This window comes from Pogona vitticeps, chromosome 15 (assembly GCF_051106095.1).
Source record: "Pogona vitticeps strain Pit_001003342236 chromosome 15, PviZW2.1, whole genome shotgun sequence".
NCBI classification, from domain to species: domain Eukaryota; kingdom Metazoa; phylum Chordata; class Lepidosauria; order Squamata; family Agamidae; genus Pogona; species Pogona vitticeps.
This window is the reverse complement of record NC_135797.1, coordinates 11,501,872-11,519,260: the sequence shown is the minus strand read 5'-3', so window position 1 is coordinate 11,519,260 and position 17,389 is coordinate 11,501,872. Positions and strand designations below refer to the sequence as shown.

At 46.8% G+C, this 17,389-nt stretch overlaps 1 protein-coding gene across 2 annotated transcripts in view; it reads left to right on the top strand.

Moving 5' to 3' along the window:
• LOC110069903 (solute carrier family 22 member 6-A) overlaps nt 1–17,389 on the top strand; it is a 22,687-nt gene extending 5,298 nt beyond the window's left edge. The window contains exons 2-10 of one of the 2 annotated variants that reach the window (XM_020777476.3): nt 1,211–1,314; nt 1,946–2,100; nt 7,150–7,318; nt 8,075–8,198; nt 8,873–8,988; nt 10,835–11,049; nt 11,959–12,067; nt 13,788–13,991; nt 16,975–17,389. In XM_020777476.3, coding sequence (XP_020633135.3) covers nt 1,211–1,314; nt 1,946–2,100; nt 7,150–7,318; nt 8,075–8,198; nt 8,873–8,988; nt 10,835–11,049; nt 11,959–12,067; nt 13,788–13,991; nt 16,975–17,065 — 1,287 coding nt within the window. In that variant the 3' untranslated portion in view covers nt 17,066–17,389. The remainder of the gene's footprint in view (nt 1–1,210; nt 1,315–1,945; nt 2,101–7,149; nt 7,319–8,074; nt 8,199–8,872; nt 8,989–10,834; nt 11,050–11,958; nt 12,068–13,787; nt 13,992–16,974) is intronic. The other variant, XM_072983997.2, reaches the window with a different exon arrangement.

The following is a 17,389-nucleotide window of genomic DNA, read 5'->3' as shown; positions in this document are numbered from 1 at the left end:
GCAAATGTATTTGCAATTCATTTGCAAATTGCAAATGTATTTGCAATTTGCAATGCAGTATATTTGCTAAATTCAAAAAAATTCTTCACATTTCCCCCTTTCCTCCCTATGAAGTCTTTTTCACCAGTTTCACCACCGTGAGGAGGACAGAGGTCCCGTCAAGTTTGGTGGCACTTTCTAGAATCACACCCAACACTATTTTATTGGGGAAATGTATGTAACAGAGCAGGGGCCACAGATTCATCCTATCATAGTCCCATCAAATGACCGCAGTGCAGCTCTCCAAAATTCACAAAGAGGCTTCTGCTTATGGGATGTCAGAGAAATTCCTCAAGGCTGAAATGTTGTAAGGAAAACATTTGTACTTTTCATAATTTTTGCAGCCTGGTTCACAACTTTGAACAGGCTGTGTCTAGAGAAAAACTGAGCAGAAAAACATGGTCTCTACCAGGGAAATGTTGCTCAATGCTATTAGAGGCTTCCAAAAAGTATTTATTTGTGTAAAAAGAAGGACATGGAGGAATGCATCAAAAGGTATATGGTGTTTTTCTCTTGCGGGGAAACAAAATTTGCCACATTGGCGAACTGAAATGAGCTTATTGTTATTTACAATCAATTTGCCTCCGACCCACAATGACCCTGCGAATACGTGACCTTGTGAATATGTTGTGTTCTGTCCTCAACTGCCCTGCTCAGTTTTTGCAAACGCAAGCCTGTGGCTTCGTTTAGGGATTCAGTCCATCTCACGCTCGATCTTCTTCCTTCCTGCCTGCCTTCGACTTTTGCTAGCGTTAGTGTCTCTTCCAGCAAGTCTTGATGTGACCGAAATATGATAGCCTAATTTTCATCATTTTGGCTTCTCGAGAGAAATGAGCTTGCAGTAGAACACATGGTGAAAGCCACCACACACACACACAGAGAGAGAGAGAGAGAGAGAGAGAGAGAGAGAAATATCGGAAGCCGGGCCGGCGCCTTTGCTATACACCCCACCCGGCTTATCCCGCTGTCTGGCCCTCCATGTCTGGCCCCATGTCTTCTCTGATGGAGCCCCTTCTGAGGGTGACTGCCGGAGCACAGCAACATCTAGTGGCAGAATGTCATAACTACACCCTATATAGCACGTAACATCCACGAATTACGAATTTCTCCTTTTCCTCTTAACTCTGCCCATTTCCCTACCCAGTAACCCCCTTCTCCTCCATCCATGCAGTGGGACCTAGTGTGTAACCTGCGGACCCGAAGACAGATGGCTCAATCGATTTACATGGGTGGCGTTCTGGTGGGCGCTCTCGTGTTTGGGACCCTTGCCGACAGGTAGGTCCGTGGAGTGAATTATTCTACACCGAAGCCATCCTTCACCCACCTCGTGCCCTCCCGGTGCTTTGGTTATGATTCCCATCATCCCCAGGGCTGCCAACACCTCAGGACGCACCAGCTTGAGGGAGACTGGCTTGTCTTCTTTGAATATGTTCACAGCCACAGAAGCATGAATGGAGTTGAGGCCGTAGTGGGTGGATTTCCCACCTTAGCCACAAATATCCTCATAGAGACTTGATCATGTTGGTCCCTTGGCCTTTTTGTTTCCCTTCTGCAAAAAAATGAGAATACAGTAAGACCCCTATATTCACAGGGGATAGATTCTAACAGTCCTTGAGGATGTTGAAAAATCTGAATTATAGCCAACACCACTAGCACAACAAACGCTATCTATAGCCTGCTCTCTGGCTCCCTCTCGTGGCCTGTTCTGGTAACGTCATCATTAAAAATATGTATTTGGGGGATTTTTCTTTTAATATTTTCAGACCGGATCAGTGGATACTGATCCCGCGGATAAGGAGGTCCTATGTATGTGGATGTGTACAGAGAGAGAGAAAAAGAGAGAGAGAGGTGTAAATATATACAATAAATACGAATCTATAATTTCATGACCCGTCCTACGTCACAGGTTTGGGCGCAAAGCCGTGCTCAGCTGGTCCTACCTGCAGATGGCTGTTGCAGGCGTGTGCACAGCGTTTTCGCCAAGTCTCACAGCCTATTGTGTCTTCCGTTTCCTGGTCGGGATGGCGCTCTCTGGGATCGTCCTGAACTGCATGTCCTTAGGTAAGAGACGAAGGGCTTATTTTAATGTCACCAAACAGGACAAAAGGGATGGTGAGCCAAACGGCGCCAACCCTTTCCGTTTGTGGACCTTCTCTGCCAAACGGTCTCCTCGGCACGACCCTCCAGCTGTAGCTTCTGTGATAACCAAGGACTTATCTCTCCTTTTAGCAGCCTGATGGGACATGCTGTTATCCCGTATACAGCAGGACGCCGGTATCCATGGAAGATAGGTTCCAAACCCCCTCAATGTGGATGCTGAAACTCATGGATAAAAGTGAATCCTAGATATCTCATGGTCGCTGGCTCCCTCTAGTGTCCAGTTCTGATAATGACATCATGGAATTATGTATTTCTGTTTTTTTTTCCTTTTAAATTTTTAAAATATTTTCAGAGGAGAAGTGAAACCATGGATACGGATCCTGCGCGCACAGACGTCTGGTTGTATTTGTCATAAGGGGAGGTGTACTTTTATAGGAGAGATCTATTGGCCAAAATCCTGTCGCTTAGTGGGGTAAATTGCTCTACCGTAGGCCCCTTTGGATCAACGGAACTTCAGGAGGACCTGACTCACTAAATCCCCATTGATTCAATGGGCCTTCTCTGGTGCAACTTACTACACTAAACAACAAGATTTGGGCCATGCCTTCTTTTGTTTTTCAACTTTGTAGGGGGGGGGGTTGCTTGTTTTCCTTGCATTATAACTTTGGCACACAGACTTTTGCGTATTTGCGTGTATTTTCTTAAAAGGTGGCTCAGGAATGTAACACAATAGAGCGAAAAAGTGGCTCAAAGGTCTACTCCTGCGAGGTTCATATTTTGCTGATTATATAGGGGTTCGGAGAGGCATGAACTGAGCATTCCCGATAGAGGAGAATTCACAGAATCACGGAATCACGGAAATGGAGGGGGGTGTCTTACCTCGAATCCAACTCCCTGCTCAAGGCAGGAATCGAAATCACAGCAGATCTGACAGCGGGCGGTCCAATTTTCTCTTGAACGTCTCCAGCGTTGGAGCCCTCGACACTTCCCAAAGTCATGGTTCCCGTCGTCGTACCGCGCCAACAGTTAGGAAGTTTTTCCTGATACTCATCTGAAATCTGGCTTCCTGTCGCTTGAGCCCATTATGACGTGTCCTGCAGTCTGGGAAGATGGAGGACAGATCCTGCCCCTTCCTCTGTCTGACTCCCTTTCAAGTATTTTAAAAGTGCGATCCTCCACTCAGTTTTCTTTTCTCCGATTTCGACGTGACCAGTTCTTTCCGTTTTTTTTTTCCTCCTAGGGTTTCGTTTCCAGTCCCCTCATCATCCTTGTTGCCCTCGCGGGCTTTCCGATTTCCTACGTTATCCCGATTCCCCGGCCGTCCCTGGTTCAGGGGACCAAAGAAGCTTAGCATCCTCTGAATCTGGGGAAGAACGGATAAACAGTAGGGAAGGTTACCCCCTCCGTTATCCGAGGATAAAAGCAGGGTAACCTGGTACAGTGCTCAGAGGAGTCGGACATCCCCCTGAGGCACGCAGGCGTACTTCGTAAACACTTCTCCAGTCAACCACACACATGCAGCCCTTGTGCTTCAGCAGGTGGACCAGCTCCAGGGCCATGGTGGCCCAAATGGGCAACTTTGGCCCGCTGGCCAATTTCACTCCTCATCCTTGCCAGCCGTGGGGGCACCGAGAGGCCCCCCAAGTCACGCCGTGCGGGTATCACGCCATGCGGGTATCACGCCGTGCGGGTATCACGCTGTGCGGGTATCACGCCGTGTGGGTATCTGGCAGCAGGCCCCGATGTGGTTTAAAACCTGACCCGTTTCTTTTTGCATGGGGAGCACACCTCTCGTTGTAGAAGAAAACGTGAATTTTGGCCGATGGAGTGGGCTTCTTCGTTAAAACAAGGCTTGTGTTTCCTGTGCATCTTGTTTTAGAACGAAAAAGCACGCTGGGTCCCGGCTTGAGTGAAGGCGGCCACCCCAGCAGTGCGACCACGGCACAACATGCTTGGCGATCCCGGTATATACAACAGCTGCCCCACAGGCAGCCATCCAACTGGTGAATTTTCCCTTCATTCCTTCTACACGGAGATGGGGCTTTGAGTCAAGCTGGACCTGCTGAACTTCTGCCTGCCAAGCAATTGTTGAAGGCAGGAAGGAGAGCAAAAATTTTTTTCCCCTCCTCTGTTTGCATGTTCTTGCATTCTTGACCCCATTAGGGACGTTGTGCGCTCAGCGTGTTGTTGAGCTGTACAAATATTTATTCCTCCAGTCTGGCATACCTGATTTTTTTTATTATTTGCTTGAGCACACGCTGGGAAGAAAGGGGGGGTGTCACATGATGTGTATACTGGAGAGACCGTTTCGGTGGGACAAAGTGAGATGAGCCGGACGCCTTCGCTCCAAGAACCAAACTCCAGTGCCACCAGAATCCGTTTCTATGCTGTCCTGGGGTTGCCAAATGCTCTGGGGGGAAAACTCTACCGGCTCTTCTGCCATTTAATTGCTGCTTAACAGTGTGTAGGAGCTCATAGCAGGCATTTTCATGGCGTGCAGAGCAGCACTGCCATCGGTGAATCTCTCTCGAGCAACTTGAAAACTAGGAGAAATGTGGGTGACCCAAACTGTACCTTTAATTTAATTAATCCAGAAAGGAATAAGCAATCGGCTTATCTTCCATGCCTGCTAAGCTGGAAAGGGGACACCCTGTAATATTTTTGACTTGGGGTAAATTCTAGCAGGGCTGCCTACCCAAACACACCTCTCTGTCACATCGGTACACCTTTTTCAAAAACTTCTGCTGAATTGTAATCTGGCAGGAGATTTTAGGCTGCTTGAACAGACATATGGTCTGCAAAGCCCATAACATACCAGTTCTGCTCTATTCAGCACTGCTTAAACCTCACCTTGAGTCTTGTGTCCAGTTCCGGACGCCCCACTTCAAGAAGGATGCTGACAATTTGGAACAAGTTCAGAGGAGGGCAACCAAGAGGATCCGGGGATTGGAAACCAAGTCCTCAGAGGAAAGACGGAAAGAATTGGACATGTTTAGCCTTGAGAAAAGAAGACAGAGGAGTGATAGGACAGTACTTTTCAAATACAGTGGTGCCCCGCATAGCGACGATAATCCGCGCAGCAAAAATCGCTGCAAAGCGATTTTGTCGCTATGAGAAAATAAAAAGCCCATAGGAATACATCAAAACCCGTTTAATGCGTTCCTATGGGCTTAAAACTCACCTTTAAGAGAAAATCCTCCATACGGCGGCCATTTTCGCTGCCTGGTAAGCAAGGAATCGGTGCGAAAACACAGCGGGCAGCCATTTTTTTAAACCCGGTGGCCATTTTGGAACCGCCGATCATCTCTTGGAAAATCATCGCTATGCGATAATCGGTAAGCGAAACAGCGAACCGATCATCGCAAAGCGATTTTTTCCCATTTAAAACATCGCAATGTGATCGCTTTTGCGATCGCAAAATCTTCATCGCTATGCGATTTTGTCGTTAAACAGGAAGCCCATTAAGCGAGGCACCACTGTACTTGGAGGGCTGTCATACAGAGGAGGGACAAGATATCTTCTTGATCATCCCCGAGTGCAGGACACACCATAACGGGCTCAAGCCACAGGAAGCCAGATTTCAGCTGAAGATCAGGAAAAACTTCCTAACTGTTAGAGCAGTATGAAAATGGAACCCATGACCTGGGGAGGTGGTGAGCGATTCAACGCTGTAGACACGCAAGAGAACAATCTGTCATATCTGCTTTGATTGAGATTCCTGCCTTGAGCGGTGGGGGTTGGACTTGATGCCCTTCGAGGCCCCTTCCCACTCCATGATTCTGTGATTTTACAAGCAGCTTTCTGCCTCTGAACGCTGGAGTAAAAGTCATAGGCATCCTTCAGTCTCAAGAGACTATGGTGACGTGCTCTGGATGGAGGACTTGGAACAGTGTCTAGTGTTTTGACGCTGTATGCAAAGCTGGAGTGTCCTCTCCAGAGCACAAAGCCTGGGTAAAATAATGTGGAGGATAGGTGGTTACCCAACCAGCAAATCCCCCCTCTCCATGTCACTGAAATCGTCCAGCGGAAAGGCAAGAGCCAATACAACTGGTTTCAGCAATGTCGCAGGAGCTCCCAGAACGACACGAATCGTTCTTGAAATCGTTCTCGGTCAAATCGTTCTTGAAATTCAACAATTTGAATTAAAAACGACCTTTTGAATCCATCGTTTGAACTGGTTTGAAATCTCAAATATTTTTACAACGAACCTCGTAGCCACCTCTCCTAGCCAAATATTGGGGTGGGAGGGCTTATGTCAGCTGGCCTGATGAAGCCTTCACATTCTTGTGGGATTTGAGTTAGCCCAAATCCTGGGCTCCATGATCACTGCAGCTGGAGACAGCAGCCACGAAATTAAAAGACGCCTGCTTCTTGGGAGGAAAGCGATGACAAATCTTGACAGCATCTTAAAAAGCAGAGACATCACCTTGCCAACAAAAGTCCGAATAGTCAAAGCTATGGTTTTTCCTGTCGTGATGTATGGAAGTGAGAGCTGGACCATAAAGAAGGCTGGCCGCCGAAGAATTGATGCTTTTGAATTGTGGTGCTGGAGGAGGCTCTTGAGAGTCCCCTGGACTGCAAGGAGAACAAACCTATCAATTCTAAAGGAAATCAACCCTGAGTGCTCCCTGGAAGGACTGATCCTGAAGCTGAGGCTCCAATCCTTTGGCCACCTCATGAGAAGAGAAGACTCCCTGGAAAAGACCTTAATGTTGGGAAAGTGTGAAGGCAAGAGGAGAAGGGGGACGACGGAGGATGAGATGGCTGGACAGGGTCACCGAAGCGACCAACATGAATTTGACCAAACTCCGGGAGGCAGTGGAAGACAGGAGGGCCTGGCGTGCTCTGGTCCATGGGGTCATGAAGAGTCGGACACAGCTAAACGACTAAATGATGACGAAAGCCTTTGGACTGGGGTATTGTTTGCTGTGTGTTTGTATGTGTGTGTGTGTATACACCCCACGCCACAATAGGCCTCTGACACTTTTCTTTTTTCTGCCTCTCTTTCAGTCCTTGAATGGGTGCCCACGAAAGTCCGCACGGTGGCCGGGACGGTGGTAGGATACAGCGCAACCCTCGGTCAAATCATTCTTCCTGGGCTGGCCTACGCCCTGCCGGACTGGCGGTGGCTCCAGTTTGCTGCTTCGATGCCATTTTTTGCCTTTTTCATATATTCTTGGTGAGGGGAATCGGGAAACTTCTAAACCCTTGGCTTTCTCTTTAGGGCCAGGATCTCATGATTTCTGACCCCTGTTTAGCATTCAGCTCATAAATGATTAAAAGGTGTGGGTTTAAGATCTACATTTCTTGAATGCCTTCGGTGCTGGAGCGCTCACCAACTCCCGAGGTAAATGGTCCCATTGTCGTACTGCTCTAACAGTTAGGAAGTTTTTCCTGATAAAGGTAAAGGTGAAGGTTCCCCTTGACAATTTTTGTCCAGTCGTGTTCGACTCTGGGGGCGGTGCTCATCCCCGTTTCCAAGCCATAGAGCCAGCGTTTGTCCGAAGACAATCTTCCATGGTCACATGGCCAGTGCGACTTAGACACGGAACGCTGTTACCTTCCCACCGAGGTGGTCCCTATTTATCTACTTGCATTTGCATGCTTTCAAACCGCTAGGTTGGCGGGAGCTGGGACAAGCGACGGGCGCTCACTCCATTGCGTGGATTCGATCTTATGACTGCTTGGTCTTCTGACCCTGCAGCACAGGCTTCTGCGGTTTAGCCCGCAGCACCACCACGTCCCTGATACTCAGCCTAAATCTGTAGCTGTAGCTTGAGCCCATTGTTGCGTGTCCTGCACTCTGGGATGATCGGGAACAGATCCTGCCCCTCCCTTTCCATTCATGTTTGGTGCTCCCTCCCACCCCCTAAGCCCTTCCCAAGACCCTGGCATTGATGTCACCTTCTGAGCTCTGTCGGCATCTTTGGCACAGGTGGTTTGCAGAATCCGCCCGCTGGCTGGTCCTCTCGGGCAAAGTGGAGAAGGCAGTGGAGGTGCTGAAGAAGGTCGCCCAGTTCAACGGCAAGAAGGACGAAGGGGAAAAGCTTACCACAGAGGTACAATGACGGGTCGGGGTTGACCGTGTTACCAGGCAGATGCACAAAAGGGACACACAAACACACACACACACACACACACAGTGCCCTGAATCTCGGCATCGCTTTGGCCATAAGGCTTGGGGGAGTTATTCCTTGTTTGTTTTTCCTTTTCAGACCCTAGAAGCCCTTAAAAGGTTCAAACATATTCGCTTGTTTATTTATTTGTTAAGTTACCCGAACAGCCCAACTTTTCTCTAAGAAGCTCAAGACGGGATATGCAGTTCTCTAATGAGATAAGAAAACCAGAGAAGGAAACCTTTGTTGCAGCTTGTTAGGCAGTTCCTTTTAACAATGTCCTCTACAGGGTTTCTATGGAACTGCAAACAAGCTGCAAACAAGGCTTTACTCCTGTTTCCCTGTCTGGACACGAGAAATCCCCAATGTGACTTCACAGCGAGTGAACGCGAGTGAATTTCTGTAGTTGTTTGAAACAGCAAACAACTACAGAAGTCATGTTCTTTAGTAAATAAAGAAGCTGCCACTATAGAAGTTGTCAGAATTCATGTCCGTGTGAGATCCTCCCCAAGCTTTCTCTGCCATCATGCTTAGCATCGTTTGGGGCCATTAAGGCAAGGTTTTGCAGGAGTGCCTGAAAAGACCAGTTCTTAGGTTCTCTCATTTTTCTCCTGCAGGTCCTGAAGTCCAACATGCAGAAAGAACTGGCCTTGGCACAAACCTCTTACACTCTGGTCAGCTTGGCCCGTACACCCACCGTGCGACGCATCTCGTGTTGCATTTCCAGCGTATGGTATGTTTACGTTGTTACGCCTTCTCTTTCCCTTTCAGAGACTTTGAGCAGCCACCATAGCTAGGAACTTGACTTTCCCACCCCGTACACAGCCCTAAAATTATGCTGGCAAAATGTTAGCTCCAAGGGACTCCGTTTGAGGAGTGTCTTGAATAGGTCTCTGTGCCTTTTGATTCAGAAGTAAGTGACTTCGAATTCAATGGGGCTTAGGGTTTCGTTGCAGCGGCCCCGGCCTCAGGACCAGCACACACCAGATCAGTGCCCAAAGATGAGTGTCCTCCACCCGAGAGCAGCAGGCTAGTTTACAGGTCGTGGTGATGATTGTTACGTACTGTCAAGTTGATCCCAACGTATGCCAGCCCTCTGAATTAGACACTTGCAGAAGGTCCTATAATTAACACCCCTGCTCAAGTCTTTCACAGGGCTATGGCTCCCTTCATTTATTTATTTACAGTAGGGCCCCTGTCTGGACAGGGGATCAATTCCAAGCCTCCTCCCCCACGCAGATGCTGGAAAATATGGATTATAGCAAACATTACTTTAATAGCTAATACTATACATTGCTTGGTCTTGTGCTCCCTCTAGTGGCCAGTTCTGTAACTTCATTTTTCAAAATATATATTTCTAGAATTTTTCTTTTAATATTTTCAGACTGTGGTTAAGTGAATCAGTGGATACTAATCCCGTGGATAGGGTGATACTACTCACTATCTATCTATCTATCTATCTATCTATCTATCTATCTATCTATCTATCTATCTATCTATCTATCTATCTATCTATCTATCTATCTATCTATCTATCTATCTATCTATCTATCTATCTATCTATCTATCTATCTATCTATCTATCTATCTATCTATCCATCCGTCTGTCTCTCTCCCTCTCTCTCTCTCTCTCCCTCCTCCTTCCTTATCTATCTATCTATCTATCTATCTATCTATCTATCTATCTATCTATCTATCTATCTATCTATCTATCTATCTATCTATCTATCTATCTATCTATCTATCTATCTATCTATCTATCTATCTATCTATCTATCTATCTATCTATCAATCATTCATTTCAGCTTGTATACACTTTCCCATAGTAGACTCTCTGGGCTATTCATAAGATCGTCCTATGAATCACATTAATGGAATATGAACAATGTACTATAACTATCATGAAATCAATAAAATAAATAAAGTCACTGTAACTAACTAACCCTAGCTATAAAAAGCAACAAACTAGAACAACTTTGGACATCTCGGGTAACAAGTCCTGATTAAAAAAAAAAAAACAGTGCTAAATAATTCTAGTTTTGACTAATTTCTTTAAAACTAAGAGGGAAAGCGCCTGGCGAACCTTGGTTGAAAGTTTGTTCTGGAGGTATATGGAGCCAACTGGAAAAGCCATCATATTCCCCTCTTTTGGCCTCCTTAGAGGTGCCTGTTTTTAACATCATGGACTACAGACACCAGGTGGGGCAGGTAGCTGTTTTTGTAGGAAGGATGTTCTGACAGATATCGATGTCCTAAACCATTAAGGGCTCATTACCTGTTGATTTTTTTTTGAGTCAATCCATCTCATGTCCAATCTTCCTCTTTTCCTGTTGCCTCTTTTCCTGCACACCATTTTGTCCCAGAGAGGAAGAGCAGGGGGCTCAGCAGGACCCACTTGGTAGGGGGGGAGCCCTCCTCTGCCCCACAGACTCTGCTTTTTCGTGGGGTTACCTACTTCCCCAAAAGCGATGACTCTGTACAGGTGTGCTGTGCGGCTCTTTCCTGATATTGCCCCCTGCGAGCGGCTATAGGGCTCTGAACGTTTCATGCCTTCGCTCCTTCCACCGAACCACGTCCAGGTTTGCGACCAGTTTTGCCTACTATGGCTTGGCCATGGACCTCCAGAATTTCGGCTTCAGCATCTACCTGATCCAGGTGGCCTTCGGCTCCATCGACATCCCAGCCAAGCTGGGCTCAGCCGTTGGCATGAGCTACATCGGGCGGAGAACCACGCAAGCGTCTTCCGTCATCCTGGCGGGCTTGGCCATCCTGGCCAATACGTTTGTGCCCCAAGGTGAGTTGTCGCGGTCGAGGCAAAAGCGTGCAGATTCAGGGTTTCGGATCAAGGCCTCCGGGAAGTCGTGAGAGGCCATTTAAACATGATTTTGCTTCTCTCCATCCCTCCAATGACCAGACAATGCTCGTTTAAGAAACAGAAAGACCTTTTATGCCTTAAAACAGGCCAAGAGGCAAAAGGGCAGACACCAGAAGCCTCTGGAACGGAGCAGATTTGCAATTCTGGAAGAGAACATCAAAGACCGCAAGGTGGTTTCAGAGGCTGTCTGTAGCCCTCGCTCTGCTTTTAGCCCAGTCCCAGATTTGTAAAGCTCAAACTTACGACAGAAGAGTCAGCCTAGAGATGGTGGTCAGCAAAATCCTGGAAGTCTAAGGAATTGAATCGGGATGTTGAGTCCCTCTGTTCGGAAACCCTGTTCGGAAAGACTCCGTTGGGAAAACAGTGGGGTATAAAAATGACGTGGTGGCGCTGCGGGCTAAACCGCAGAAGCCTGTGCTGCAGGGTCAGAAGACCAAGCAGTCGTAAGATCAAATCCACGCAACGGAGTGAGCTCCCATCGCTTGTCCCAGCTCCCGCCAACCTAGCAGTTCGAAAGCATGCAAATGCAAGTAGATAAATAGGGACCACCTCGGTGGGAAGGTAAACAGCGTTCCGTGTCTAAGTCACACTGGCCATGTGACCACAGAAGATTGTCTTTGGACAAAATGCTGGCTCTACGGCTTGGAAACGGGGATGAGCACCACCCCCTAGAGCCGGAGACGACAGGACGAAAATTGTCAAGGGGAACCTTTACCTTTACCTATAAAAATGATAAATGAAATAGAAAGGAACGATAGGGCACCCCCCCCCAAAGTCCTTCTGTGCCTCTGACCTTCCTTTCTCTCTGCTCTTTCCAATCCTCTCCAGAATTACGGACCCTCAGGACCTCTTTGGCGGTGCTCGGCAAAGGGTGTCTGGCATCATCTTTCAATTGCCTCTACCTCTACACAGGGGAGCTGTACCCTACTGTGATCAGGTAGGTCTTTCCCGGTGGCGGGGCAGAACATCCTCATCATGCTGCAGATATGACCCTATGCCTCTACTTGGAGAATTCATCCGTTCCTTCTTCCCCCGTGGGAGGTGGTGGCGGTGGCAGATAACATGGTCTCTGCTGTACACAAAAATAAAACATCCCAGAATACTCTGGCTGCAAGGCATTTAACATGGGGCATAAACCCACCGCTTAAGTCCTGCACACATTTAATGGAAACACACAGGAACCCTAAGAGTTAATGCGGCCCCGGTTCATTTTTCCAACTCTTGCACGGATCTAATTAGTTAGACGGTGGTGTCATCCCTGCTACTACTCTGCAACCCATGGTCCTTAGGACTGGTGAGCCTGGCATCCACTAGACCGGCGGTTCCCAGCCTTGGGTCCCCAGATGTTTTCAGACTACAACTCCCATGAGTCTTTGTGACTGGCTGTGCTGCTGGCAAAGGCTTTTGGGAGCCGCAGTCCGAGAACATCTGGGGAGCCACGACTAGGAACCACCTACGAGCAATCTTAACAAACCAAGCAAACCTATGAGCAACCCTAAGAAGTCGGCCAGGTGGGAGTTCATTGTGCTTTATCGCCTCCTGCTGGAAGCGTTGGGATCGCTCTAAAAAAACCACCATTGGCTACCTGTTTTCGTTATACCATTCCAAACCATCCCTAATAGGGACCAATCCAAAACAGACCGGTCTAGGGTTGAAACCTACAGTTTCTTAGGGAATATTAAGGCTCAGTCCAAATAAGCACATTTTCTTGATATGCGATCCCGGGAGCCGTTTCCGTGTGAATGCTCAGGCTTGATAACACTGTTCTAACCAAGCCCTACCATCCAGGTTTGATGGCTCCTGGACATTAATGAAGAAAAATCAATAATAATAATTTTTTAAAAAACCCACATGAATCACATTTACCGTATTTTTCCATGTATAAGACTATACTTTTGTCTAAAATCTTTAGACTAAAAATTGAGGGTCGTCTTATACACGGAAGTAAGCTGAGGAGAGAACAAAAACAAGTGGAGGGGAAAGCAGGGATCAAAGCGATCCTGCAGCGCTTTGATCCCTTTCCCCCTGCACTTGCTAAGAAGCCCCACTTAGATTTCTTAATTTTGGATTAGAAAAGTGGGGGTGTCTTATACATGGGGGCGTCTTAGGCACAGAAAAATACAGTACTTTTAAAAATTCGATTAGGATTAGGCATCCTTCCATCTTGAGAGACAATGATCGCATGCTCTGAATGGAGCATTTGGAACAGCGTCTTCTGTGGCTGAGAAGGCCAATTCGAGAGTAGCACAATCCCTTCCATACCGAAGAAAAATACAATCTGTCCCCTGTCCAGCTCCCTGATTTTGCTGGTTTTGTGACTTCCTCTTCGCCTCAGCCTGCTGGACAAGGGTCTCTGCAAATTGGGAGAGGCCATGATGCACCACCTGCCTCCACGCTGAACGTTCAGATGTCAGGATTTCCCATCTGTGGAAGTCCATTCCTAAAGCCTTCAGATCCCGCTGGCAGATCTCCTTGGATCGCAGCTGTGGTCTCCCTCTGGGGCGATTTCCCCGGCCATCGGCCTCCTTCAGCCCAGATTTCCTGCCTGGCCTTCTTTTAAAAATTCAGCTGTTTGTTTAAAGACTAAAGAGAAATCTGCCCTTTATTTTTCACGGTTCTGTGGTTTCTCCTTTAAAGGTTATTTTCTACACTTGCAGACAGACCGGGATGGGGCTGGGCAGCACCCTGGCTCGCGTGGGGGGCATAGTGGCACCAATGGTAAAAATGACCGGGGAATATCTCCCATACCTTCCACCGATCATATATGGGACAGCCCCGATCTTGTCTGGGATTGCCGCCATCTTCCTGCCGGAGACGCTCAACATGCCTCTTCCAGACACCATTGAAGAAGTCGAGAACAGGTGCGATTACTTGTGTACCTCTCTTATTGTGTTTTGTTTCCATGTGTGACAATTCAATGCCCGGCCTTCTTTTGCTCTTGTCTCCGATCAGGAACACTGCCATTCTGCTCTTGTCTCCGATCAGTGATAATAAGCTTTTCCTCTTGTCTCCAATCAGTGATAATAAGCTTTTGCTCTTGCATCTGATCAGTGATAAGCTTTTGCTCTTGTCTCCGATCAGTGATAATAAGCTTTTTCTCTTGTCTCCGATCAGTGCTAATAAGCTTTTGCTCTTGTCTCCGATCAGTGCTAATAAGCTTTTGCTCTTGTCTCCGATCAGTGCTAATAAGCTTTTGCTCTTGTCTCCGATCAGTGCTAATAAGCTTTTGCTCTTGTCTCCAATCAGTGACAATAAGCTTTTGGTCTTGTCTCCGATCAAACGTAAGTGGCTACTTAAAAGCTCAGGAAGGTTTTGAACTAAAAATCATTCCGGCTTGCACACACTGAAAACCCCTCTCAGAATAATATAAGTTTTAAAAGCGGTTAAATGCACAATGCCAATACCCCACCCAGTTTCCTGGTATGAATGTGAGATTTGCATAGCGAAGCATTCTGACCCATCAGAATCTGTCTGGCCTCCGCCAGAGATATATATAAAGCAATAGCAATGAGCAGTCTCCCCGATATGGCTGACGGGGCAAACACATAGCAGAGTATAGCCTATCAGCTAAAAATTAGGGTGTAAAAGGTGTCAGATTTATTAGAGTAACTATGTGTGTGTCAAGTTTTAAGAATTATATACAAATAAAGTCCAAGTTCATGAAAGACCGGAATGCCAAACCACTGTGAATTTATTCTCTTCTACATGAGTTTCAAACAGTAAAAGTTCTTGGATTTTTTTTTAACAAAGCCCATGTGATCATTTTATTTACTTTGAACTGGGCACTTCTGGATTTGTGTGTGTGTGTTCTGTGCTGTCAAGTTGGAACCGACTTAGATAGAAAGCCTAATAGGGCTTTCAAGGTAAGGGAAAATGTGTAAGGGGGGGGGGGTTGAAAGTTCCACTCCTCCAGCAAGTTTCCATGACGGAGCAGGGATTCGAAGTCAGGACTACCGGTCCATCATTCCATCCATTATTACACCATACTCGGAATCCAGTCTGAGTAGATCACGAGTCAATTCCATCTTTTGGCACAAGGATATATATTTTCTTCAGCGGGGGGTTTTCTGGACTATTTCTGATCACATTACAGTGGTGCCTCGCTTGATGACGTTAATCTGTTCCAGCGAAATCACTGTAGAACGAAATCGTCGTCAAGCAAAAGTAAAAAGCGCATTGAAACGCACTGAAAACCACTCAACACGTTCCAATGGGCAAAATTCCTCAGTGTCCAGCGAAGATCCTCCATAGGGCGGCCATTTTCTGGTGCCTGTAATGCAAGGAATCCGTCCTAAGCACAGCGGGGAGCCATTTTAAACAATGCGTGGCCATTTTGGAACTCGACGATCAGCTGTTTTCTGATCGTCATAAAGCGAAAAATCAGTTCGCGAAGCAGGGAACAGATAATCGTGAAGCGGATTTTCCCCATTCAATCATCGTTTTGCAATCGCAATAGCGATAGCAAAAAAACACATCATTTCATCATTAAGCGGGGTAATCGTTAAGCAGGGCACCACTGTATATCAGTCTTCTGAGACAGCTGCTGGGCATGTCTGGGGTGCGAGGTAGGATTCAAACGTGGCAAAAAGTGAGACAAATCAGCAAGATTTGACTGACAGTCTCTATTACAGTGGGACTCCCATATCCCATATTTTTCAGTTCTGGATCTAAAAAACATGGATTATAGCTAATGCTATTTCAATAGCCACAAGCTATGAATAGCATAGTCTCTTGCTCCCTCTAGTGACCAGTTCTGGTAACTTCATATTTAGAAATATATATTTCTAGGTGGTCTTTTTAAAATCTTTTCAGACTATAGATAAGTGAATTTGCAGATGCTGGTCCCGCTGATAAAGAGGGGGGGTGTCCTACTGTACTTTTGAAACCATTAACAGTGGACACACAAAGGCTTGCAACTGGTTTGGCAGGAAATCAGCTGGAAGGAATTGAATCTGCCTCAGAGGGCATGCAAAGAGGAAAAGATACCTCAAAATCACTTGCCTTCTAGACAGAGACAATCCCACCTTATTTGGCCAGTTATGGTAAGATAAATAAATTAAAAAATAATAATAATAAGAGGGTGGTGATAACAGCAGAGAAGGAGAAGCGAGATGTGTGGTGTTTAGACGCAGAAATAGCACCTTCCTCTGATAATTCAATATTTCTGTGTGAGCTGCCGCATTGATTTAAATATCAGGCCAGTTTAGAGAAGTCAGTAGGGAGCCCGTTCTGCATCATCATGCCCCGAGTCAGCAGCTGACCTGAAGTTTTCTGCCGAAATTTACCGTATTTTCCATGTATAAGACTATACTTTTGTCTAAAATCTTTAGACTAGAAATTGAAGGTTGTCTTATACATGGAAGTAAGCTGAGGAGAGAAAAAACAAGCGGAGGGGAAAGCAGGGATCAAAGTGATCCTGCAGAGCTTTGATCCCTGCTTTTCCCTCCACTTGCTAAGCCTTAGCAAAAGGAAAGCAGGGATCAAAGTGCTGCAGGATTGCTTTGATCCCTGCTTTCCCCTCTGCTTGCTAAGTCCCATGGCGCTTAGCAAGTGTAGAGGGAAAGGATCAAAGCAATCCCATGGCTGTATAAGGGGGAAAGGGATCAAAATGATCGTGCAGTTGCAGGATTGCTTTGATCCCTTTCCTCCTCCTTTTGCTAAGCCCCGTGGGAGAAAGCAGGGATCAAAGCAATTGTGCAGTGCTTTGATCCCTTTCCCCCTACATTTGCTAAGCCCCACTTAGATTTTTTTTTTTAATTTGGGGTTCGAAAAGTGGGGATCATCTTATACATGGGGTGTCTTATACACGGAAAAATACGGTACTTTCTTTTTCTTTCTCAACAGAAATTCGTCCGAGCGAAGGCTCCCCACCAGGGGCCAAGAGCGGGTTTTGCTCCAGAAGATGGACCAGGAGGTGGCTCCAGGACGGGGGTAAAGAGAATTAAATGAGAAGCAAACCACTGGGAATTCTCACTTTCTCCTAAGCTGACCTCGAGTTTTCGTTTGTGTGGGGGCACATCTGTGGAAATCTACGGGGACTAAATAAACCAGGCAAATTAACTGCCGATACCACGTCCCTCTGGAAAACGGATCGGAGCAGAGCACTGAATGTCGAAGATCTGGCAGGGCCGTTGCTCTTTCACTGCCCTCAAGAGTAGACATAAGCACACGGATGATGACCCGGGCACCTCAATTTTAATTTATGAAGGTTGAAGGGCCCATGAAATACCACATGGAAAATAAATCCACCCCAAAATTG